Source organism: Pristiophorus japonicus, chromosome 3 (genome assembly GCF_044704955.1).
Source record: "Pristiophorus japonicus isolate sPriJap1 chromosome 3, sPriJap1.hap1, whole genome shotgun sequence".
Lineage (NCBI taxonomy): Eukaryota > Metazoa > Chordata > Chondrichthyes > Pristiophoridae > Pristiophorus > Pristiophorus japonicus.
The window spans coordinates 228,327,245-228,353,194 of record NC_091979.1 but is presented as its reverse complement, the minus strand read 5'-3'; the positions used below and the strand labels follow the sequence as shown (position 1 = coordinate 228,353,194).

At 52.3% G+C, this 25,950-nt stretch overlaps 1 protein-coding gene across 1 annotated transcript in view; it reads right to left on the bottom strand.

Annotated features, from left to right (window-relative positions):
• LOC139255360 (glutathione S-transferase omega-1-like) overlaps positions 1-25,049 on the bottom strand; it is a 43,506-nt gene extending 18,457 nt beyond the window's left edge. The window contains exons 1-3 of the mRNA XM_070873902.1: positions 24,918-25,049; positions 24,685-24,784; positions 18,763-18,871 (exon numbers count right to left, since the gene is read on the bottom strand). Coding sequence (XP_070730003.1) covers positions 18,763-18,871; positions 24,685-24,784; positions 24,918-25,049 — 341 coding nt within the window. The remainder of the gene's footprint in view (positions 1-18,762; positions 18,872-24,684; positions 24,785-24,917) is intronic.
• Between the last annotated feature and the right edge of the window lie 901 nt (positions 25,050-25,950).

Sequence of the window (25,950 nt, the reverse complement as noted above, 5' to 3'; positions counted from 1 at the left end):
AAAGATGGCTCAACAGAACGAGATCCAGTGGAAAGCTGTTGTAGATCTTGCTGCATTGTGCTACCTAATTGCCTACCAGGTTCCAAGACCCAAGATGAAATCTATAAAGGCAGAAGAGACAAACCAGGAATTGATAAACTGGTTAGCAGCAGACAGGCAAAGTCTAATGTCTATAGGCTTCTTGCACAAACCTAATGTTTTGCTCCTCTAAAAGGGCCGTCTATCCTACCCGAAGTCCATCCACAGAGACTGTGTCGAGTGTTTACCATCCATGGAGTGCACCCCAGCAAACACCCACCCAACACTGTGAGGGGAGACTTGCTCTCACAGCTTCCCTCTTTCCCACCCCTCTCTCACACTCTCTCTCTCTCTCTCTCTCTCTGAGGCTTTTTTCTCTCCTTAATTAATCCAATTATTCAATAATAAGACAACTGAGCAGAGGGAGAAAGGCTCCTCCCCAATTGTCAAGTAGGGGAGAGGTGTGCCTCTTTAAGAGCTCCCTCTGCTCAACATTTAATGATGCCAATTAAGACCTATCAGGCCTGTGACTTTGCGGTGAGTATAGCCCTTAAAGGGACCGCATAATGGCGATCCCATCTACGCCGGTGGCAGGGCCAGCAATGTCATGTGTGCGTGGTGTCCACAGCCACGGCACCTCCTGCTGCCCAGCCACCATTCAAACTAATAACAAAAAAACATGGGGTCAAGAGCTACACTCACCCCAACATGAGCATCGAGGAGTGTGTGAGGGCAATGGCTGGGGTAGTCGGCCCCTCGGCCATTGTCACAGCCTCCATGATGTCCGGCAAGGCTGTGTTCTTCCTGGGGTCGGAGCGGGCGGTGTCCCTGGCCCTTGAAAAGGGGCTCACGGTGGGCGGGATCTTCCTGTCGGTGGACCCTCTCGAGGCCACCGTGCAGAAGGTCATCATTTTGAATGTCCCGCCCTTTGTTCCCACTGAGCTCGTCCTCCCCCACTTCCATCAACTAGGGGAGGTAAGGTCAGGGATTAACCCGATACTGCTCGGCCTCAGGGAGACCAGCCTGCACACGGAGGGCACCTTTAACGTGGTGCACGAGGGGACTGCCTACCGCGTCTTCTGGACATCGGATGGCGTGCGGTGCCATGCCTGTAGGGAGGTGGGGCACGTTCGTAAGAACTGCCCCGCCTCCAAGGCCGCCAAACCACCAAAGGCAGCCAAGGCTGGCACCGCCGCCACCCCTCCCCCGAGTAGCGTCCGCGTACCGGGAGCCGTAGGTGCACGGGCAACGTCGGAGGCCTTTGTCTTCACGGCCTCCGGCGGGGGGGAGGGAGAGCATCCGGTCGGAAGGAAGGCGAAACACCTTGAGGCGAGTCCCCTCAGTGTGCCGGACAGCCCCATCACCGCACTCAGCCCACCCCTGTCACCGGCGAGCGCGGGGTGCCCTGAGCCCGTGCCCTTGACTAATACCGCAGAGGGGTTCGGACGCGGGCAAGAAAAGTCAAAGGGGGGAGAGGAGCCGGAGGCCTCAGCAGATATGGAGGTCTCCCTGCCTCCGCGCCCCCCCAAACAGAAAAGGAGGCACCACTCCAATGAGGTGGAGGAGGAACAACATCCCTCCACGGAGGAGTCGGTGCCCGCCGCGTGTCCCGTGTCCTCCACACTGCGCTGTAGGTGGGGGGAATCTGTCCCCGGGGTGGGTCAGACAGCCGAGGCTGCCCAGCCTCTGCCTCCCGGGGATGGCGAAGAAGATCCGCCTGTTGCGGGGGGCGTGGGACCGGCGGAGGAATGCGTCGCCGCTGGGTCGAGCGTCCCGGGGACTGAGGCGGGCGGGGCCGAAAAGGCCGAACCCGAGCCCGCCCAGCCATTAACTAACATCCCCCGGGATCTGCTCGATACGGCAGAAACAAAACAAAATATTGAAATTGATTTTAATGAAAATCCACACGCTGGGCCAGGGGGTGGTGACAGGGAGGGGGAAGAATACCCACCTTCGCCCCTAACTTTGGAGCCGGGGGACTTGGAGGACCTGGAGCGGTTCTTTGGCCAGGTCTCTCCATGTTCCCCGGTGCCTGGGGCGGAGGAGGAACCCCTTCCGCTGCCGCTTCCTGACCCAGCACCACAATTAAAAGAGCCCACTGGGGACTCCTCTGCCGACGATCCTGGGGGTGGGATCGGGGCAGAGCCAGGGTCGGATGGAGCGGCCGGGCCGTTTGCTGTACCTCGTGTGGTCGATGGACCGGCTGCTGCCGGCGACTTCCCGAAGGGGGACGGGGACTCGGTGGAGGACGCGGGAGAAGATCTGGAGTCCATCGCCAGTGAGGCGGTGGATCTCCTCGTGCCCGCCATTGAGTACCCCCTCATTCCTGTAAAGGAACTCCGGGACTTTTTGGTCCAGAGCCAGGGTCGCCGCAACCGAGCCCATCTTGCCCTGGAAAAATGGTCCGAGCCGGTGCTGCTCATCGCGTCCGTCCGCGCCGCCGCTAAAACCATGGCCACGGGCGGGCCCTTATCAAATGCGCAAAGCCTTGAGCTGCGTCGGCTCAAAACGTTCCTCGCTGGGCTGCTGAGGGAGTGGTGGTCAACAAACGACTCCACTCCCCCCCACCCCCCCCCCCCCCACAATAGGTTAAGTTGAGGTTGCACTCTGCTTTTGTCAAGAAGATAACCATAGCCAGCCTCAACATCAATGGTGGCAGAGAGGCACGTTGTAGATTTAACAATTTTTCGCTCCTGCGGGAGGGGAAATATGTGGTGTGCTTCCTGCAAGAAACCCACACCGTTCCGGGAGATAAAGCCACGTGGCTCCTGGAATGGCAAGGAGAGGTCCGCATGAGCCACCTCACTGCCACTGCTTGTGAGGTGGCCATCTTGCTGGCCCCGCATTTTCAGCCGGAGATCTTGGGGGTCGAGGAGCCCGTTCCAGGCCGCTTGCTGCACGTCACGGTTCGCTTGGGGGACGTGCCGCTCCATCTCGTGAACGTGTATGCCCCTCAGCCCGGCCCGCAGCAAACGCGCTTCATCGAAGAAGTGTCCACTCATCTTGGCTCCGTCGACGTCGGCGACTGCATTGTCCTCGGGGGGGGGGGGGGTGGATTTTAACTGCACCCTCGAGGCGAGGGACCGCTCTTGTGCCCCGCAGAGCATGACGGCGATTGAGAAGTTGAGGGACCTGGTCGGGTCCTTCGACTTAATGGACGTCTGGCAAAATCTCCATCCCGACTCCAGCGCCTTTACTTGGGTGAGGCCTGGAGTAGGATGGTCCAGAATCGACCACCTTTACGTGTCTTGGGTATACGTTTCCTGCGTCCCGGCGGCCTCCATGCGGCCGGCGCCGTGCTCGAACCACCACCTGGTGTGGGCGGAGCTTGCTTCGCTCCGCGCGGGGACGGGGTCCGCGTTCTGGCATTTTAACAACCAGCTGCTGGAGGACGTGCGGTTCCAGGACTCGTTCTGTCGTTTCTGGGCCGACTGGAGAAGGAAGCAGGGGGGCTTCCCCTCCTTGAGGCTATGGTGGGACGTGGGCAAGGCTCATGTCCGCGTCTTCTGTCAAGAGTACGCGAGGGGGTCGACCAAGAGGCGGGCGGCCAGGGTCAGGCGCCTAGAAAAAGAGGTGCTCGACCTGGAATCCCGTCTCGGTCAAGTCGTCGAGGACCCGGCCCTGCGGACGGTGTACGAAGCGAAGAAGGCCGCGCTGAAGGACCTGCATTTCGTCGGGTCCCAAGGCGCGTTCGTGAGGTCGCGGATCCGGTTCCTGCAGGATCTGGACCGCGGCTCCCCCTTCTTCTACTTGCTGGAAAAAAGACAGGGTGTCCGTAAGCAGCTCTTGACGCTGCTGGCCGACAATGGCTCTCTCGTCTCGGATCTGGAGGGCGTCATCAACAGGGCCCGAGACTATTATGGGGCTCTGTTCTCTCCGGAGCCGTCCAGCGAGGAAGCGTGTAGAGTTTTGTGGGAGGACCTACTGAAGGTCAGCCCGGAGGGCGCCGAAAATCTGGAAGCTCCGCTAAGCCTGGCGGAGCTGACCGGCGCCCTCGACCGGCTCTCGAGGGGAAAAGCCCCAGGGCTGGACGGGCTGACCGTGGAGTTCCACAGGGCGTTCTGGGACGTCCTGGGGGGTGACTACGCGCGGGTCCTGGGGGAAAATCTGGCGACCGGGGAGATGCCCCTCTCTTGGCGCAGGGCAGTCATCATCCTGCTGCCTAAGAAGGGCGATCACCGCCTACTTAAGAACTGGCGCAAGGTCTCCCTCCTCAGCACGGACTACAAAATCTTTGCCACGGTGATGTCTGCTCGCCTTGGTGCCGTGCTGGACCACATGATCCACCCTGACCAGTTCTACACGGTCCCGGGCCGGACAATCCACGATAACATCCATCTGGTCCGGGACCTCATCCATTGTTCCCAGGAGGCTGGTCTGTCGGTCGCCTTCCTATCCCTCGACCAAGAGAAGGCGTTCGACAGGGTGGACCACGACTATCTGCTCGGAACTCTGCGCGCCTTCGGGTTCAGGACGCATTTCGTCGCCCGGATCCGACTTTTGTACGCTGCTGCAGAGTGTCTGATTAAGGTTAACGGGTCCTTGATGGCGCCCCTTCGCTTTAGGAGAGGGGTGCGCCAGGGATGCCCCATGTCCGGCCAGTTATATGCCATCTGCGTGGAACCTTTCCTGCGCCTCCTGCGGACGAGGTTGACGGGACTGGCTCTGCAAGGGCCGGGCGTGGAGGTCGTCCTCTCGGCTTACGCCGATGACGTGCTCCTCGTGGTAGAGGATCCCGCTGACCTGCGGAGGATGCGTGAGTGCCAGGAGATTTACTCGGCCGTATCCTCCGCCAGGATCAACTGGGAGAAATGTTCCGGACTCCTGGTGTGTCAGTGGCAGGTGGACTCCCAGCCGGAGGAGCTCAGGCCTTTTGCCTGGAGCACGACCCATCTCCTCTATCTGGGAGTCTACCTTAGCCCCGACGAGGAAGCCTGGCCGGTGAGCTGGCAGGAGCTGGAGGCCAAGGTTGCCGCTCGCCTAGGACGCTGGACAGGACTGCTCCGAGTGCGGTCCTACAGGGGTCGAGCGCTAGTCATAAACCAGCTGGTGGCCGATATGCTGTGGTACCGGCTGGTCACTTTGACCCCTCCCCCTGCGTTTGTCGCCAAGATACAGAAGAAGCTGGTGGACTTCTTCTGGAACAACAGGAAGCACTGGGTCTCTGCCGCGGTCTTGAGTCTCCCGCTTAGGGAGGGCGGTCAGTCGTTGGTGTGCGTCAGCGCCCAGCTCGCGACTTTCCATCTTCAGACCCTGCAGAGATACCTTTACGTCGAGCCCCCTCCCAGGTGGCGTGTGCTGGCGACGTATTTCTTCCGCCAGCAGCACGGCCTCAACTACGACACGCAGCTCCTGTTTGTGAGCTTGGGGGGCTCCCTGTCTTTTACAAGGAACTCACCAGGGTCTGGAACAAAGTCTCCACCAAGCGCAGCTCTCCACCGGCTGGAATGGCGGCTGTTCTGCAGGAGCCGCTGCTCGGGAATCCGTACCTCCACGACCGAGGTTTTAGGTGGCAGTCGGACGAGAGGGCTGTGGCTGGTGAGGTGACCAGGGTCAGGGACCTGCTCGATGGCGGAGGAGCGGGCTGGATGGTGCCAGACATGCTGGCGCGGCGCATAAATTCGGCCGACGTCCGCTGCGCGGCCGATGCCATCGAGTCGCTAAAAGCAGCTCTGGGCCCTGACTCCGTTAGGTGCATCGAGGAGGCTCAAGCACGTGGGGAGATCCCGTCCGAACTGACCCCCGTCCAGACGGAATTCCTCATCGGCGCCAAACCCCGGAACCTCCCTCGGGAGCCGGCGCCTCACAACCTGAGCCGCCTCGGGGAAATCCCCTCCGTGCCTTTCAGTTCTGCGCGGAGGGGTTTCCTGTACGGGCTGCTCCTGCACACTCTCAACCTTGCCATCTTCGCCTGCCGTCCGGACACGCCATGGCGTACCATCTTGCCGTCCGGAGGAGGCGGGGGTCCCCGATGGAGTGCACTCTACGCGGGAGTCCTCCCATTATTTATCGGGGACTTGGCCTGGAGGGTGGTGCACGGAGCAGTCCCGTGTAACAAATTTTTAAGTCGGTTCACGGGCTCCCAGGCCGCCTGCAATTTCTGCGGTCTGGAAGAGTCCGTGTTCCATGTTTGTATGGAGTGTGTGAGGTTGCAGCCCGTTTCATTATTTAAAGGGGCTGCTCCTCAATTTCTGGCTGCACTTCAGTCCCACTCTCCTGATCTTTGGGCACCCTGTGCGGAGGGGAGCGGGTAGGTCCGAGGGCCTCCTCGTAGGACTGCTCCTGGGCACGGCCAAGGGTGCCATCAGCCGGTCCAGGCAGCGGGCGGTCGAGGGGGTCATTCAGCCCGACTGCCTGCCTCTCTTCCGTGTGTACATCCGGGCCAGGGTGTCCTTAGAGATGGAGCACGCGGTGTCCACCGGTACGCTCGCGGCCTTCCGCGAGAGGTGGGCGCCGGAGGAACTGGAGTGCATTGTCACCCCCGGCAACCAAATTTTTATTTGATTTTATATGTTTTAAAGTTTAATTTGTTTTAATTGCCGGGCTTTTAATGTCCCCCTCCCCTTTTATAGGGGGCACTTGTAAATTATGGTTTTAGTGCCCAAAAAAAAAACACAAAAAAATACTACAAAAATAAAAAAAAAAGGGCCATGGGAAATGTTTGGAGTGTCCCCCAGATCGTGGGGCACGATTTAATGTTTGTTTATTGTTTACTCCAAAAAGAGTTGTAGCCCTTAAAGGGACCGCATAATGGCGATCCCATTTATGCCGGTGGCAGGGCCAGCAATGTCATATGCGCGCGTGGTGTCCACAGCCACAGCGCCTCCTGCTGCCCTGCCACCATTCAAACTAATAACAAAAAAACATGGGGTCAAGAGCTACACTCACCCCAACATGAGCATCGAGGAGTGTGTGAAGGTGATGGCTGGGGTAGTCGGGCCCTCGGCCATTGTCCCAGCCTCCAAGATGTCCGGCAAGGCTGTGTTCTTCCTGGGGTTAGAGTGGGCGGTGTCCCTGGCCCTTGAAAAGAGGCTCACGTTGCAGAGGGTCATCATTTTGAACATCCCGCCCTTTGTTCCCACTGAGCTCCTCCTCCCCCACCTACACCAACTGGGGGAGGTAAGGTCGGGGATCAACCCCATACTGCTCGGCCTCAGGGAGGCCAGCCTCCGTCATGTGTTCTCCTTCCGCCGCCAGCTTTTTGTTCGGCTGGCGCGGGAGGAGACAACGGAGGGAGCCTTCAATGTGGTCCACGAGGGGACTGCCTACCGCGTCTTCTGGACGTCGGATGGCATGTGGTGCCACGCCTGTAGGGAGGTGGGGCACATGCGTAAGAACTGCCCCGCCTCCAAGGCAGTAAAAGCAGCCAAGGCTGGCGCCGCCGCCATTCCTCCCCCGAGTACCATCTGCGTGCCGGGAGCCGTAGGTGCGCGGGCATCGTCGGAGGCCTTTAGCTTCGCAGCCTTCGGCGGTGGGGGAGGGAGTGCGTCCGGACGGAAAGAAGGTGCGGTGGAAAACTAAACACCTCAAGACGGGTCCCCTCAGTGGGCCAGACTGCCCCATCTCCACGCTCTACCCACTCCTTTCACCGGCGAGCGCGGGGTATCCCGAGCCCGTGCCTGAGCCATTGATCGCTACCGCGGAGAGCTCATCACCTGCAGTCGGGCTCGGGCAAGACAATTCAAAGGGGGGAGCGGAGCCGGAGGCCTCGGCAGACATGGAGGTCTCCCTGCCTCCGCGCCACCCCCCCCCCTCCCCCCCAGACATAAAAGGAGGCACCACTCCAATGAGGCGGAGGAGAAAAAAACGTACCTCTGTGGAGGAGTTGGTGCCCGCCACGTGTCTCGCTTCCCCCACCAGCGCCCCCGTAGGCTGGGGGAATCTGTCCCCGGGGAGGGTGAGACAGTCGAGGCTGCCCAGCCTCTGCCTCCCAGGGATAGGGAAGAAGATCTGCCTGTTGCGGGGGGCGCGGGGTCGGCGGAAGAATGCGTCGCCGCCGGGTCGAGCCTCCCGGGGACTGAGGTGGGCGGGGCCGAAAAGGCCGAACCTGAGCCCGCCCAACCATTACCCAACTTCCCACGGGATTTGCTCGACCTGGCAGAAAAACAAAATGAAGAATATTATCAATTTCCTGAAACTGCACCCGCTGGGCCGGGGGCTGGTGGCGGGGAGGGTAAAGAATCCCAACCTTCGCCCCTAACTTTGGAGCCGGGGGACTTGGAGGACCTGGAGCTGTACTTTGGCCCAGTTTCTCTGTATTCCCCTGTGCCTGGGGCGGAGAGGGACCCCCTTCCACTGCCGCTTCCCGACCCGGCAACATGAGAAAAAGAGCCCAGTGGGGACTCCTCTGCCGACGATCCTGGGGGTGGGTTCAGGGCGGAGGTAGGGCCGGATGGTGCGGCCGGGCCGTTTGCCGTACTCCGTGTGTCGACGGATCGGCTGCTGGCGGCGCGCTCACGGAGGGGGATGGGGACTCACTGGAGGGCGCGGGAGAAGATCTGGAGTCTATCACCAGTGAGGTGGTGGATCTCCTCATGCCCGCCGCTGAGTCTCTCCTCATTCCTGAAAAGGAACGGCGGGACTTTTTGGCCCAATGCCAGGGTCGCCGAAATCGAGCCCCTCTGTCTCTAGACAAATGGTCCGAGCTGGCTCTGCTCATCAGGTCCATCCGCGCTGCCATTAAAACCATGGCCAAGGACGGGCCCTGATCAAAACAAGAAAGCCTTGAGCTCTGCCCGCTCAGAACATTCCTCACTCGGTTGCTGAGGAAGTGGTGGTCATAAAACGACTCCACTTCCCCTCCCCCCCTCCTCCCCCCCCCCATAATAGTTTAAGTTAGAGGTTGCACTATGTTTTTGCCACGAAGATAACTGTTGTGTATCTGTAAAGCATGCACTCCCATGTTCTGCCACCAGCAAGCGCATCCCCTGGAGTCCCAAGGGATTCCAGCATCCTTTGGGAGCACTGTATATCAGCCAGCCCCTAACGCCTGTTCCTCACTCTAGAGTGTTATTATTAAAGACTGAAGTCACTGTTACTTTAACCTCCCTGTGTGCAGCCTCATCTGTGTTAGGAACACAATAACTGGCGACGAATATACGAATCCAACGCAAAGATGCAGCAAACTGTGAGCATCCTGGAGAAGTTCTCGGAGGGTGAGGACTGGGAAGTCTATGTCAAACGGCTAGACCAGTACTTGGTAGCCAACGAGCTGGACGGAGAAGGAAGTGCTGCAAAAAGGAGAACGGTCCTCTTCACGGTCTGCAGGGCACCGACCGACAGCCTCATGAAGAATCTTCTGGCTCCGATGAAACCCACAGATAAGTTGTATGAGGAGCTGTGTACACTGGATCGGGAGCATCTTAACCCGAGGGAGAGCGTGCTGATGGTGAGGTATCGGTTCTACACGTGCCAGCGATCGGAAGGTCAGGAAGTGGCGAGCTACGTCGCCGAGCTAAGGCAACTTGCAGGACAATGTGAGTTTGATGGCTACCTGGTGTAGATGCTCACAGACTTTTTTTGTATTGGGCATTGGCCACAAGACCATCCTACGAAAACTTTTGACTGTAGAGACACCGACTCTCAGTAAGGCTATTGCGATAGCACAGGCGTTTATGTCCACCAGTGATAACACCAAACAAATCTCTCAGCACACAAGTGCTAGCAATGTTCATAAATTAACTGGAACTGTGTTTGCGAGCAGAAATGTTCAGGGCAGAAACCACGAGTCTGCGCTGCCAGCAGGCCTCAGGTGACCTAGATGACTCAGAGTCTGCAACAAAGGATGAATGCAAGGCAATTCATACCTTGTTGGCATTGTGGAGGCTTCCATTCAGCCTATTCATGCTACTTCAAAGAGTATGTTTGCAAGAGCTGTGGAACAATGGGGCACCTCCAACGAGCTTGCAGATGAGCTGCAAGCTCTGCAAAACCTGCTAACCACCACGTGGCAGAGGAAGATCGGCCCACGGTGGATCAAAGCAATTTCAAGCCTCAGAGAGAGAGAGAGGGCAGATATACATGAGGAGCACACATTTTCGACGAAATGTCCACCTATAATGCTGAATGTAAAATTGAATGGCTTACCCGTAGCCATGGAACTGGACACTGGCGCTAGCCAATCCATCATGTGGTGCAACAAGGCACTCAGACCAGCCCTGAGTCCCATCCACACGAAACTGAGAACGTACACCAAAGAGCTTATCACTGTCCTAGGCAGCGCCATGGTCAAGGTCACCTACGAGGGCACGGTGCATGAACTGCCACTCTGGATTGTCCCGGGCGATGGCCCCACACTGCTTGGAAGGAGCTGGCTGGGCAAAATCCGCTGGAACTCGGATGACATCCGAGCGCTATCACATGTCGATGAGGCCTCATGTACCAGGTTCTTAACAGATTTCCTTCCCTTTTTGAGCCAGGCATTGGAAACTTTTACGGGGCGAAGGTGCAGATCCACTTGTTCCCAGAAGCACGACCCATTCATCACAAGGCGCGAGCAGTACCTCACATGATGAGGGAGAGAGTGGAAATCGAGCTGGACAGGATGCAACGCGAGGGCATCATCTCCCCAGTGGATTCAGAAAGTGGGCCAGCCCGATTGTTCCAGTACTCAAAAGTGATGGCACGGTCAGGATTTGCGGCAATTATAAAGTAACTATTAATTGTTTCTCGCTACAGGACCAATACCCGCTACCTAAGGCAGACGACCTATTTGCGACGCTGGCAGGAGGCAAGGAGTGCATCATCACCCCCGGCAACCAAATTTTAATTTTGATAAATTATGTCTAAAGTTTAATTTGTTTAATTTGCCGGTTTTAGTGCCCCCCACCCCCACTTTAGCCAGAGGGCATTTGTATAATTTCTGTATTTAGTGCCCTAAAAAAAAACAAAAAAAGGGGCACTGGAAAAAAAATGTATTTTGGAGTGTGATCCCTCTTGCAGGGGGCATTTGTTTAAAGTGCACAACTAAAATAGTTAAACTGGTAATGTGTAGTGTGATTGTTAAATCTTTGCTAATAAACCAACTAGTTCTTAAGAATTCATAGCAACACATTGCTATTAAGCAACAAACCCATAAAGCAAATACATTACACTCCCCATCAGAGCAAGCCCACAAACTATGGACTTAAGCCCTTAACAAAACTGACTGTGTATTTAAAATCTTCTTCCTTGTTTGCAAATCCCTCCGTGGCCTCACCCCTCTACCTCTGGAATCTCCTCCAGCGCGACAAGCCTCCAAGATCTCGGCACTCATTTCTGGCATCTGACCTAACTGCTTATCTCATTTTTTCGCCTATTGATTCTCAAGATCCAAAAAAGGCCAGCATTTTTTGCCCATCCCTTGATGCTTGGAGGTCTCGGGGGGAGAGGTGCTGTTGAAGCAAACTTGGCAAGTTCCTGCAGTGCAAGCCCTAGACTGTACACACTGCGGGGAGGCGCAGGGTGGATTTTGAGTCCAGAGGCAGGGCCAACAATCGAGGGAGCTCGGCCCCGGATGGTGTTGAGCTTCGAGTGTATTGCAGCTGCTCCCCTCCGGGCGAGCAGTAAATATTCCAGCATACACCCGGCTCGAGCCTTGCAGATGGTGCAAATGATTTTGAAAGGTCGGGTGAGCAACTCATCGCAGAGACCCCGGCCTCCACCTGCTCTTGTAGCCATGGCAGTGATACGGCCGGTTCATTCAGCTTCCAGTCACCGGTCACCCTCAGGATGTGAATTGTGGAGGACTCATCATGGTACAACATTTAAAATTCTCATCTTGGTTTTCAAATCCTTCCATGGGCCTCGCTCCTCCCTATCTCTGTAACCTCCTCCAGCCCTACACCCCTCCCTATCTCTATAACCTCCTCCAGCCCCACAACCCTCCATGATCTCTGTAACCTCCTCCAGCGCTACACCCCTTCCTATCTCTGTGTAACTTCCTCCAGCCCCTACACCCCTCCCTATCTCTACAATCTCCTCCAGCCCTACACCCATCCCTATCTCAGTAATCTCCTCCAGCTCTACAACCCTCCCTATCTCAGTAATCTCCTCCAGCTCTACAACCCTCCCTACCTCTAACCCCCTCCAGCCCTACACCCTCTCTATCTCTAATCTCCTTCAGCCCCACAACCCTCCACGATCTCTGCGCTCCTCCAATTCTGGCCTCTTGCTCATTCCCGATTTCCATCGCTCCACCATTGGCGGCTGTGCCTTCAGCTCTCTGGGCCCTGAGTTCTGGAATTCCCTCCCCAAACTTCTCTCCCTGCTTCTCCTTCAGACGCTCTCTAAAACCTATCTCTGTGCCCTCACCTGTTCTTATGTGGCTCCGTGCCAAATTGTGTTTGATAACGCTCCTGTGAAGCTCCTTGGGATGTTTTACTACAATAAAAGGCGCTGTATAAATGCAAGTTGTTGTCGTTGATGGTGCCAGTAAAGGTTTGGGGGACACGGTTGGACCTCACACTATGGAGGCGGTCATAGCTTGGCACAGACTTTATCCATGGTTACTGTTATGTATGTAAACTTTACCAATGTGTAAGACTTGCCACCAGGAGGCGCACCTGTGGGAGACCCAAGGGTCACCTGCACACCCTGGGCAAGCAGGTATAAAAGGCAGTCTACCATGCTGCTTCCTCACTCTGGAGTTACATTAAAGAGACCAAGGTCACAACAGTTTGAGCTTACAATATACTGTCTTGTGAGTTATTCTGAACATTGGCGACGAGTAACAGATCACGAATTTTCACGCGGTTATGGCTGCCGTTGATATTCTTGACAGAGGGTGATGATTGGAAGCCTTCATTGAGTATCTTCACCAGTACTTCGTGGCCAACGAGCTGGATACGGAAGAGACCGTGGTCAAGCGCAGGGCGATTCTCCTCACCGTTTGCAGGTCCACAATATATGGCCTCATCAAAAATCTGCTAGCACCGACGAAACCAACGGAGAAGACATATGAAGAGTTGTGCACGCTGGTTTGGGAACACCTCAAGCTGAAAGAGAGCATCGAAATGGCCAGATAGCGCTTTTATATGCACCACTGATCCGAGGGCGAGGACGTGGCGAGCTATGCTGCCGACCTAAGACGCCTTGCTGGACCGTGCGTATTTGCTGGATTTTTGGGTGAAATATTGCGGGACGTTTTTGTGCTCGGAATTGGCCACGAGGTCATTCTTCGCAAACTGCTGTCTGCCGAATCCCTAGATCTGAGCAAGGCCATCACGGTAGTCCAGGCTTTCACGTCCACAAACGATAACACTAAACAGATATCTTTGCAGCATCGAAACTCACCAGCAAATGCTGTGCATAAAATAACATCTCCAGCAGGCAGAACTGTGCATGGCAGGGCCTACACACCTGCAGAGGCCAGACCTAGGATGACTCGGTGTCCGCTATGGGGCGTTAATGCAAATCCATTAACACCATGTTGACGCTGCGGAGGTAATCATCAAGTCCATCAATATGAATTCAAGCACTACGTGTGCAAAAGCTGCGGAACAACGGGGCACCTCCAGCGAATGTGCAAACGTGCTGCGACTCATCGCATGGCCGAGTCGGCTGAACGAGTAAGAGAGGCAACTCAATCCGAGGCTGAAGAGGAAGTGTATGGGGTACACACCTTCACCACCAAAAGCCCTCCGATAATGTTAAGTCAAATTAGATGGCATTCCAGTTTCCATGGAATTGGACATGGGGCAAGTCAGTCAATTATGAGCCAGAAAGCTTTTGAGAAACTGTGGGGCAACAAGGCACAAAGGCCAAAACTAAACCCGATCCACACCAAGCTGCGCACTTACACCAAAGAGCTCATACCAGTCATTGGCAGTGCGACAGTGAAGGTATCATACGATGGAGCTGTGCATGATTTACCACTATGGATTGTACCAGGCGATGGCCCCGCTGTTCGTCAGAACCTGGCTAGGAAAGATCCAATAGAACTGGGACGACATCAAAGCACTGCCTCGTGCGCCCAAGTGCTAAACAAATTACTGTCGTTATTCGAGCCAGGCATCGGCAACTTCACAGGCGCCAAAGTGCAGATCCACGTAGTCCCTGATGCATGACCCGTTCATCACAAGGCCCGAGCGGTTCCATACATGATGCGAGAGAAAGTCGAGATCGAGCTGGACAGACTTTAATGAGAGGGGATCATATCACCAGTTGAGTTCAACGAGTGGGCCAGTCCAATTGTTCCGGTGTTGAAAAGCGATGGTACAGTCAGAATCTGCGGAGACTACAAGGTAACGATCAACCGAGTCTCGTTACAGGACCAGTATCTGTAGTGTATGTAGGCACCTTTTAGTAATGACTCCACGAAGCAGGGTATGATGCTTAAACTCTTCAGACTTGCAGTCTTTTATTCCAGCTCCTGAGTGACAAACAACAAGCTGTGAGTTCCCTTTTATACAGGGTTTTTTGCCGTGCGCAGGCAACCGCTGGGTCTCCAGCAACAGCACCCTCTAGTGTACCGGTAAGGTGTGTACAGTACAAGGGTCCATTCAATGTTGCATACAGTGTTACAGACATCACACCAGTAAGCAGGCATGCATACACAACAGTATCCACTACCCAGGGGGGGGAAGTCATTCACCAAGCTGGATCTAACCTCTGCTTACATGATATAGGAGCTGGCTGAATCTTCGATAAAATTGACGTTCATCAACACGCACAAAGGACTGTTCATCGATGCCCCTTTGGGATTCACTCGGCTGCGGCCATCTTCCAGAGGAACATGGAGAGTCTGCTGACATCGGTTCCATGCACCGTGGTGTTTCAAGACGACATCCTGATCACTGGTCGCAACATCACCAAACACTGCACAACCTGGAAGATGTTCTCACGTGACTAGACAGAGTGGGACTCAGGCTGAAACGCTCTAAGTGTGTTTTCCAGGCGCCAGAGGTCGAATTTCTGGGGAGAAAGATTGCGGCGGACGGCATCCGACCCACGGACTCCAAGACGGAGCCCATCAAGAAGGCACCCAGACCACAGAATGTGACGGAGCTGCGTTCGTTCCTGGGACTCCTCAACTATTTTGGTAACTTTCTCCCGAGGTTGAGCACTTTGCTGGAACCATTGCATTTATTGCTACGCAAGGGTGTCGAGTGGGTTTGGGGTAAATCTCAAGAGACAGCCTTTAATAAGGCCAGAAACCTGTTATGTTCTAACAAGTTACTTGTATTGTATGACCCATATAAACGTTTAGTACTAGCTTGTGATACATCTTCGTACAGGGTCGGTTGTGTGTTACAGCAAGCCAATGTGTCAGGCAAACTGCAACCGGTTGCATATGCATCCAGAAGTTTATCTAAGGCTGAAAGAGCCTACAGTATGGTTGAGAAAGAAGCATTAGCATGTGTATACGGGGTTAAGAAAATCCACCAATACCTATTTGGACTCGGGTTCGAGCTCGAAACCGACCACAAGCCGCTCATTTTGCTGTTCTCAAAAAGCAAAGGTATTAACACCAATGTTTCGTCTCGCATCCAAAGATGGGCACTAACGTTATCTGCGTATGACTATGTAAACCACCATAGTCCAGGCACCGAAAACTGTGCAGATGTCCTCAGTCGGCTACCATTGCCTACCATCGGGGTGGAAATGGCGCAACCCGCAGACTTGCTTCTTGTAATGAATGTTTTTGAGAGCGAGGGGTCACCCATCACGGCTCACCAGATCAGGACCTGGACTAGCCAGGACCCGGTGCTATCACTTGTAAAAAGCTGCATCCTCAATGGCAGCTGGTCGGCAGTCCCAGGGAAATGCAAGATGAAATTAGACCGTTCCCCTGACCCAAGGATGAAATGTTCATCCATTCGCACTGTCTCCTATGGGGGATTCGTGTAGTTTTGCCAATAAAAGGCAGGGAAACGTTTATACCCGACCTTCACAGTACTCACACAGGCATAGTCTTGATGAAGGCTATCGCCAGGTCACACGTTTGGTGGCTCGGCATTGACTCGGAATTGGAATCATGCGTACACCAATGTAACACTTGCTCACAGTTGAGCAATGCAACACTGCGTTGTCATGGCCCTCGAAATCATGGTCCAGGGTCCATGTAGATTTCGACAGCCCCTATCTAGGAAAGATATTCCTTGTAGCTGTAGACGCTTACTCGAAATGGATTGAATGTATTATAATGTCGTCATGTACTTTCACTGCCACCATTGAAAGCCTCCGGGCCATGTTCGCCACCCATGGTTTGCCTGATGTCCTTGTTAGTGACAATGGACCATGTTTCACCAGCTCAGAATTCAACAAGTTCATGACCCGAAATGGCATCAAGCATGTCAGGTCTGCACCATTTAAGCCTGCATCCAATGGTCAAGCGGAATGGGCAGTCCAAACTGTTATATATGTGGACTTGTATTTACTTTGTACAGCCACCAGGGGGCTCATCCCCTGGAGTCCTAAGGGATCCCATAAGGAGGCTTCACAGGTAGGAGAGGCACTCTAGAGATCTGCAATAAAAGACTAAGGTCACACTTTACTTTGAACTCACAGTGTTCAGTCTGACTCTTTCTCCATACACAACACAAACCATCAAGCAGAGCTTGAAACGCCTGCCGGACAGTTCCCTGCAGACCCGGTTATCTCTGATTCTGCTCAGCTACCGCACGCGACCCCACTTGATTACCCCCGCAGAATTGCTAATGAAGAGAGCACTCAAAACCAGGCTCTCCTTAGTCCACCCAGATCTCAATGATCATGTAGAAACCCAGCGTCACCGGCATAACGTGTACTACGATCGCGCAGCTGTATTGCGTGACATTGAGGTTAATGACCCTGTGTTTGTTCTTAATTACGGTCATGGTCCCAAATGGGTTTCTGGCACTGTGTCAGCCAATGAGGGGAATAGAGTGTTTACTGTCAAACTTTGTGAATGGACAAACGTGCAGAAAGCACTTGGATCAGACCAAACTGCGATTCACTGACAACCAACAACAGTTTGAATAGGACATTACCATCATTGATCCACCTACACACACCCAACCAGCAATCGACCTCGCGGTCAACCACGAGGATAAACCCACCATGCCCGACAGTCCGATCAGACCAGCTGCGACGCAGTGCAGCAATGATCCGACCGACTCACCCATGTCAGGACTTCAACTCAGGCGATCAACCCGGGAACGCAGAGCCCAGATCTCCTCAACTTGTAAATAACTTGTATCTAAGGCTTGGGGGTGGCGGGGCGGAGGCGGGGGGGGGGAATGATGTGATGTATGTAAACTTTACCAATGTGTAAGACTTGCCACCAGGGGCGCACCTGTGGGAGACCCAAGGGTCACCTGCACACCCTGGGCAAGCAGATATAAAAGGCAGTCGACCATGCTGCTTCCTCACTCTGGAGTTACATTAGAGAGATCAAGGTCACAACAGTTTGAGCTTACAATATATAGTCTTGTGGAGTTATTCTGAACATAACGGTTACCTCAACAACAACTTGTATTTATATAGCACCTTTAACATAGTGAAACATCCCAAGGCGTTTCACAGGAGTATTATATGATAAAAATTTGACACCAAGCCACATAGGAGAAATTAGCACAGGTGACGGTCAAAGAGATATGTTTTAAGGAGCGTCTTGAAGGAGGAAAGAAAGGTAGAGAGGCGGAGAGGTTTAGGGAGGGAGTTCCAGAGCTTGGGGCCCAGGCAACAGAAGGCACGGCCACCAATGGTTGAGCGATTATAATCAGGGATGCTCAAGAGGTCAGAATTAGAGGAGCGCTGACATCTCGGCGGGGGGGGCAGTTGTGGGGCTGGAGGAGGTTACAGAGATAGGGAGGGGGTTAGGGCCATGGAGGGATTTGAAAATAAGGATGAGAATTTTGAAATCGAGGTGTGGCTTAACCGGAACCAATGTATGTCAGTGAGCACAGGGGTGATGGGTGAGCGGGACTTGGTGCGAGTTAAGACACGGGGCAGCCGAGTTTTGGATCACCTCTAGTTTACGTAGAGTAGAATGTGGGAGACCAGCCAGGAGTGCGTTGGAATAGTTAAGTCTAGAGTTAACAAAGGCATGGATGAGGGCTTCAACAGCAGAAGAGCTGAGGCAAGGAGCGGAGGTGGAAATAGGCGGTCTTAGTTCTGCCTTAGTTTAGCTCCCACATCAGCCGAAGCTCGGAGCTTGTCCAAGTCCTGCTCCACGCTAGCACAAGCTGCTTCATTACCATATAGGGTTGTGAATGGAGCCAAACACTGTGGCATCATCAGTACACAGCCCCACACTTGATCCTATGATGGAGAAGCTCTCCAGTCTGCCTTGGATTGTCCCACCAACCTGGCCCTTGACCGAGGACACTGCGTCTCAGTATAATGCCAAGTGATTGCATGAATTCACTGGGTTCCAGGATCTGCCAGACCAATTGAGAACTTTAGCAAGTTGGGATCGCCATAATATACCGACAAGGAAGGATTCCAGATTAATTTCCCCCAATCCAGGCTCCTTTGGTAATTCAGTGAGTAGCTGAAGCATATTTGGGTAAAGGCAGTTGGGAACACCCACTGCTGTCCGAGTGTGACCTCCCACATTGATTAGTGTCGGTTTGTAGAGTCCCTACCCAAGAGAAAGATTCCCAGCCCCCAGTGACAGCTCCACCCCTCTGGGTCCCAGTAATGGGCCAAGTTAGTGGGAGACTTCAGGGCGGGAGAGCTGCAGACCGGTCTGGCTCAGGACTTGGGCCAGTGAGTCTGCCAGGACAGCATTGGGTCTCCGTGCATAACCCAAGGCAGAGTTTTGAGAAACGGTCACCTTACTTGATTTCCTTGGCTTCGAGGATCACGCGAGTGCGGCAGGTGAAAGGACAGTATTTCATGCTGTACAGATGGATGGTTCCCTCAGGCACGGAGCCTGGGGCAGAGCTTCCTGCAACAGGAGAGGAGAGGCAGACACTCAGTCAGACATTAAACGTTAAACCTCCGGGTCTGGTGCAACAGAGAACGGTAACTGGCACGGCACTGATGAACCATGAGTCTGGGCGGCCATGGGACTACGGAGCAGGGTGGAGACTGGCAATGGAAACCAGGATCAGCAGCACTCGAGCAGTGCCGAGATAGCCAGCACGGATTTGTTGGAGGAAAATCGTGTTTGACTAACTTGATTGTGTTCTTTGCTGAAGTAACAGAGAGTACGGTTCATGTTGTGTTTATGAACTTTCAAAAGGTGTTTGGTAAAGTTCCACATAATAGACTTGTTAGAAACATGAAAGTCCATGGGATGGAAGGAACAGTGGCTGCGGGAATACAAAACTGGCTACAGGATAGTAAGCAGAGAGTAGAGGTGAATGATTGTATTTCAGACTGGAGGGAAGTATACAGTGGTGTTCCCCATGCGTCGGTATTAGGACCACTCCTCTTTTTGATATATATTAATGACCTGGACGTAGGTATATAGGACCAATATGTTGAGGAACCAACTAGAGGGCTGGCCATCCTAGACTGTGTGATGTGTAATAGAAACATAGAAACATAGAAAATAGGTGCAGGAGTAGGCCATTTGGCCCCTCGAGCCCGCACCAGCATTCAATGAGTTCATGGCTGAACATGCAACTTCAGTACCCCATTCCTGCTTTCTCGTCATACCCCTTGATCCCCCTAGTAGAAATGAGAAAGGACTAATTAGCAATCTTGTTGTGCGAGGCTCCTTGGGGAAGAGTGACCATAATATGGTAGAATTCTTTATTAAGATGGAGAGTGACACAGTTAATTCAGAGACTAGGGTCCTCACCTTAAGGAAAGGTAACTTCAATGGTATGAGACGTGAATTGGCTAGAATAGACTGGCAAATGATACTGAAAGGGTTGACGGTGGTTAGGCAATGGCAGACATTTAAAGATCACATGAATGAACTTCAACAATTGTACATCCCTGTCTGGAGTAAAAATAAAATGGGAAGGTGGCTCAACCGTGGCAAACAAGGGAAATTAAGGATAGTGTTAAATCCAAGGAAGAGGCATATAAATTGGCCAGAAAAAGCAGCAAACCTGAGGACTGGGAGAAATTTAGAATTCAGCAGAGGGCAAAGGGTTTAATTAGGTGGGGGAAAATAGAGTATGAGAGGAAGCTTGCTTCGAACATAAAAACTGACTGCAAAAGCTTCTATAGATATGTGAAGAGAAAAACATAAGAACATAAGAATTAGGAACAGGAGTAGGCCATCTAGCCCCTCGAGCCTGCTCCGCCATTCAACAAGATCATGGCTGATCTGGCCATGGACTCAGCTCCACTTACCCGCCCTCTCCCCGTAACCCTTAATTCCCTTATTGGTTAAAAATCTATTTATCTGTGATTTGAATACATTCAATGAGCTAGCCTCAACTGCTTCCTTGGGCAGAGAATTCCACAGATTCACAACCCTCTGGGAGAAGACATTCCTTCTCAACTTTTTAAGGTTTTAAATTGGCTCCCCCATATTTTGAGGCTGTGCCCCCTAGTTCTAGTCTCCCCGACCAGTGGAAACAACCTCTCTGCCTCTATCTTGTCTATCCCTTTCATTATTTTAAATGTTTCTATAAGATCACCCCTCATCCTTCTGAACTCCAACGAGTAAAGAACCAGTCTACTCAATCTATCATCATAAGGTAACCCTCTCATCTCCGGAATCAGCCTTGTGAATCATCTCTGTACCCCCTCCAAAGCTAGTATATCCTTCCTTAAGTAAGGTGACCAAAACGGCACGCAGTACTCCAGGTGCGGCCTCACCAATACCTTATACAGTTGCAGCAGGACCTCCCTGCTTTTGTACTCCATCCCTCTCGCAATGAAGGCCAAAATTCCATTCGTCTTCCTGATTACCTGCTGCACCTGCAAACTAACTTTTTGGGATTCATGCACACAAGGACTCCCAGGTCCCTCTGCACCACAGCATGTTGTAATTTCTCCCCATTCAAATAATATTCCCTTTTACAGTTTTTTTTTCCAAGGTGGATGACCTCACATTTTCCAACATTGTATTCCATCTGCCAAACCTTAGCCCATTCGCTTAACCTATCTAAATCTCTTTGCAGCCTCTCTGTGTCCTCTACACAACCTGCTTTCCCACTAATCTTTGTATCATCTGCAAATTTTGTTACACTACACTCTGTCCCCTCTTCCAGGTCATCTATGTATATTGTAAACAGTTGTGGTCCCATCACCGATCCCTGTGGCACACCATTCACCATCGATTTCCAACCCGAAAAGGACCCATTTATCCCGACTCTCTGCTTTCTGTTAGCCTGCCAATTCTCTATCCATGCTAATACATTTCCTCTGATTCCGCGTACCTTTATCTTTTGCAGTAACATTTTGTGTGGCACCTTATCGAATGCCTTTTGGAAATCTAAATACACCACATCCATCGGTACACCTCTATCCACCATGCTCGTTATATCCTCAAAGAATTCTAGTAAATTAGTTAAACATGATTTCCCCTTCATGAATCCATGTTGCGTCTGCTTGATTGCACTATTCCTATCTAGATGTCGCACTATTTTTTCCTTAATGATAGCTTCAAGCATTTTCCCCACTACAGATGTTAAACTAACCGGCCTATAGTTACCTGCCTTTTGTCTGCCCCCTTTTTTAAACAGAGGCGTTACATTAGCTGCTTTCCAATCCGCTGGTACCTCCCAGAGTCCAGAGAATTTTGGTTGATTATAACGAATGCATCTGCTATAACTTCCGCCATCTCTTTTAATAACCTGGGATGTATTTCATCCGGACCAGGGGACTTGTCTACCTTGAGTCCCAGCACGACCCCTTTAGTGATAGTGATTATCTCAAGGTTCTCCCTTCCCACATTCCCGTGACCAGCAATTTTTGGCATGGTTTTTGTGTCTTCCACTGTGAAGACCGAAGCAAAATAATTGTTTAAGGTCTCAGCCATTTCCACATTTCCCATTATTAAATCCCCCTTCTCATCTTCTAAGGGACCAACATTTACTTTAGTCACTCTTTTCCGTTTTATATATCGGTAAAAGCTTTTACTATCTGTTTTTATGTTTTGCGCAAATTTACTTTCGTAATCTATCTTTCCTTTCTTTAGTGCTTTCTTAGTCATTCTTTGCTGTCATTTAAAATTTTCCCAATCTTCTAGTTTCCCAGTAACCTTGGCCACCTTATACGCATTGGTTTTTAATTTGATACTCTCCTTCATTTCCTTGGTTATCCACGGCTGGTTATCCTTTCTCTTACCGCCCTTCTTTTTCACTGGAATATATTTTTGTTGAGCACTATGAAAGAGCTCCTTAAAAGTCCTCCACTGTTCCTCAACTGTGCCACCGTTTAGTCTGTGTTTCCAGTCCACTTTAGCCAACTCTGCCCTCATCCCACTGTAGTCCCCTTTGTTTAAGCATAGTACGCTCGTTTGAGACACTACTTCCTCATCCTCAATCTGTATTACAAATTTAACCATACTGTGATCACTCATTCCGAGAGGATCTTTTACTAGGAGATCGTTTATTATTCCTGTCTCATTACACAGGACCAGATCTAAGATTGCTTGCTCCCTTGTAGGTTCTGTAACATACTGTTCTAAGAAGCAATCCCGTATGCATTCTATGTAACATACTGTTCTAAGAAACAATCCCGTATGCATTCTATTAAAAGATTAGTGAAGACAAACGTAGGTCCCTTGCAGTCAGATTGAGGTGAATTTATAATGTGGAACAAAGAAATGGCAGACCAGTTGAACAAATACTTTAGTTCTGTCTTCACAAAGGAAGACACAAATAACCTTCCGGAAATACTAGGGGACCGAGGGTCTAGTGAGAAGGAGGAACTGAAGGAAATCCTTATTAGGCAGGAAATTGTGTTCGGGAAATTGATGGTATTGAAGGCCGATAAATCCCCGGGGCCTGATAGTCTGCATCCCAGAGCACTTAAGGCAGTGGCCCTAGAAATAGTGGATGCATTGGTGATCATTTTCCAACAGTCTATCGACTCTGGATCAATTCCTATGGATTGGAGAGTAGCTAATGTAACACCACTTTTTAAAAAAGGAGGGAGAGAGAAAACGGGTAATTATTGACTGGTTAGCCTGACATCAGTAGTGAGGAAAATGTTGGAATCAATTATTAAAGATGAAATAGTAACGCATTTGGAAAGCAGTGACCATATCGGTCCAAATCAGCATGGACTTATGAAACGGAAATCATGCTTGACAAATCTTCTGGAATTTTTTGAGGATGTAATTAGTAGAGTGGACAAGGGAGAAGCAGTGGATGTGGTGTATTTGGACTTTCAAAAGGCTTTTGACAAGGTCCCACACAAGGGATTGGTGTGCAAAATTAAAGCACATGGTATTGGGAGTAATATACTAACGTGGATAGTGAACTGGTTGGCAGACAGGAAGCAGAGAGTCGGGATAAACGGGTCCTATTCAGATTGGCAGGCAGTGACCCGTGGGGTGCCGCAGGGCTCAGTGCTGGGACCCCACCTATTTACAATATACATTAATGATTTAGATAAAGGAATTGAGTGTAATTTCTCCAAGTTTGCAGATGACACTGAGCTGGGTGGCAGTGTGAGCTGTGAGGAGGATGCTAAGAGGCTGCAGGGTGACCTGGACAGGTTAGGTGAGTGGGCAAATGCATGGCAGATGCAGTATAATTGGATAAATGTGAAGTTATCCACTTTGGTGGCAAAAACACAAAGGCAGAATATTATCTGAATGGCGGCAGATTAGGAAAAGGGAAGGTGCAACGTGACCTGGGTGTCATGGTACATCAGTCATTGAAAGTTGGCATGCAGGTACAGCAGGTGCTGAAGAAGGCAAATGGTATGTTGGCCTTCATAGCTAGGGGATTTGAGTATAGGAGCAGGGAGGTCTTACTGCAGTTGTACAGGGCCTTGGTAAGGCCTCACCTGGAATATTGTGTTCAGTTTTGGTCTCCTAATCTGAGGAAGGACGTTCTTGCTATTGAGGGAGTGCAGCGAAGGTTCACCAGACTGATTCCCGGGATGGCAGGACTGACATATGAGGAGAGACTGGATCGACTGGGCCTGTATTCACTGGAGTTTAGAAGGATGAGAGATGATCTCATAGAAACATATAAAACTCTGACGGGACTGGAAAGGTTAGATGTAGTGTATGTAGCACACAAATCACTGACTCCACACAGTCTGGTGTTGATCTAACTGCTGTGACCGTAGTCCTTTATTGAACAGGTCCAGAGTGGCCTCTAGGTGTGGTGGGCAGCCTTTTATACTGCCTCGTGCAGGTACTTTCAGGTCTCCCACCACAGCGCCCTCTGTGGTGTACCATTGTACTTATATATACATTTAATGTACCAGAGCAATATACAACATCTCACTTCCCCCCCAGTTCAAAAAGCCGTTGCTTGAATCCCCTAAATCGAACATCGCATTAGCCCAATGGTATTGTTAGTCACGGATCCATGTCCCTTTTTCTTGAACCTTGTGGCATCAACTCTCCCGGTGATTCATGTCCATGATTTCAAGCACAGTGACCATTCAGCACTGAAATATTAACTCTTATCGTAATTCACAATTCATATCCATTATTTTAAACACGGTAACCATCCAGCATTAAAATATTAATTCTTATCATAAATCCATCATCCTACATTCACATAGCACATTTAGACTCGCTCTTGCCTTAGAAAAGTCTTTACGTGGGGACCGCCAATGGTGTAAGGCCCTTTTAAGACTCCCAGGAGCATTTCCCTTTTAAGACACCATCTTGTGGCTTCCCACAAGGTGCCGCCATCTTAGGTGTTCTGCTGGCCTTTGTCTGCAGGGCTCCGTTGCCACGAGGCTCACCGCCATCTTGAGCTTGCTGGCGAAGAAAGAAGAGGGGACAAGGAAGCAGGGAAGGAGAAAAAGAGAAAAAAAAGGATGTCTGGACTCGATCAGTCACAGTCCTTGTGAGTCGCTCCGTGCCTGCTGCCGCATCCGCCGCTCTGGCTCACGTTCCCCCGAGTCACGCTCGCCGCCGCCGCAGCCTCCGCTCCCGCTGTTGTCTCCACACTTGTCCGATGCAAACTCCAGCTGTTGATCTCCCCACTTGTCGCCTCTCCTGTGGCCGCCTTGGCCGCCACCATCGCTGCCGCTGCCGCCACCCGACTATTCCGCTGCGTGGGCCCCCCGGATCCGCCGGTCACCGATGGGCTTCCCGCTTCTTGCCCGCAGTGCCCCGCCGGCCCGCTCCACAGCAATGGGCCCGCACCTGCAAACCTGTTCTTTCAGGGTCTGTTTGTCTGTGGAGGCTGAGGCTGCAGGATTGTTTGGGGTCAGAAGTTCTGGGCTGCTGTCGCCTGTGTGTGGATTTAGGCCGCAGCTCCAGCTCGGTTGGCGCTGCTCTTTGGGAACCAGGGGGACAGCGGTCTGTGGAGGAGTGAAGTCTTCCCAGCTCCCACGGACCTTTCCCATCCATCTTCTGCCGAGAAGCGTTGGCCCATCGCCTGCAATGACCCATAAGGGTAAACTGTGCATCTCGCCCCCGTGAGATACCTGCACATCCGCTCTGCCGAGAACAGGGATCAGTTCCTTGGTGTAGGTACGCAGCTTTGCCGTGACCGGGACCAGCTTGGGTTGTGCAGCCGGGTTGTCCCACAGTTTCTCAAAAGTTCTCTGACTCATCAACGACGGACCCGATCCCGTATCCACTGCCATACTCACTGGGACTCCGTCAATTATTACTTCCATTATCACTGGGGGCGAATCGTCGGTGCACTTATACAGTCCCAACACCTCATCTTCTTCTGCCTGCTCCTCGCTGAACAGTGGATCATCCACCATCTCCTCAGCCACATTGTGAGTCAGATTTCTTTTACACATACGCTGAAGGTGGCCTTTAATGTGGCAGGTATTGCACGTGTACTCTATAAACCTGCACCGGTGAGCCCCATGGCTTCCTCCGCAGCGCCAGCATGGTGCTGCTTGATTGGACCCCCTCAGCGGACTCTGAGTTCTAGGACCCCGAGGTCCATGCTCTCTGCCCCG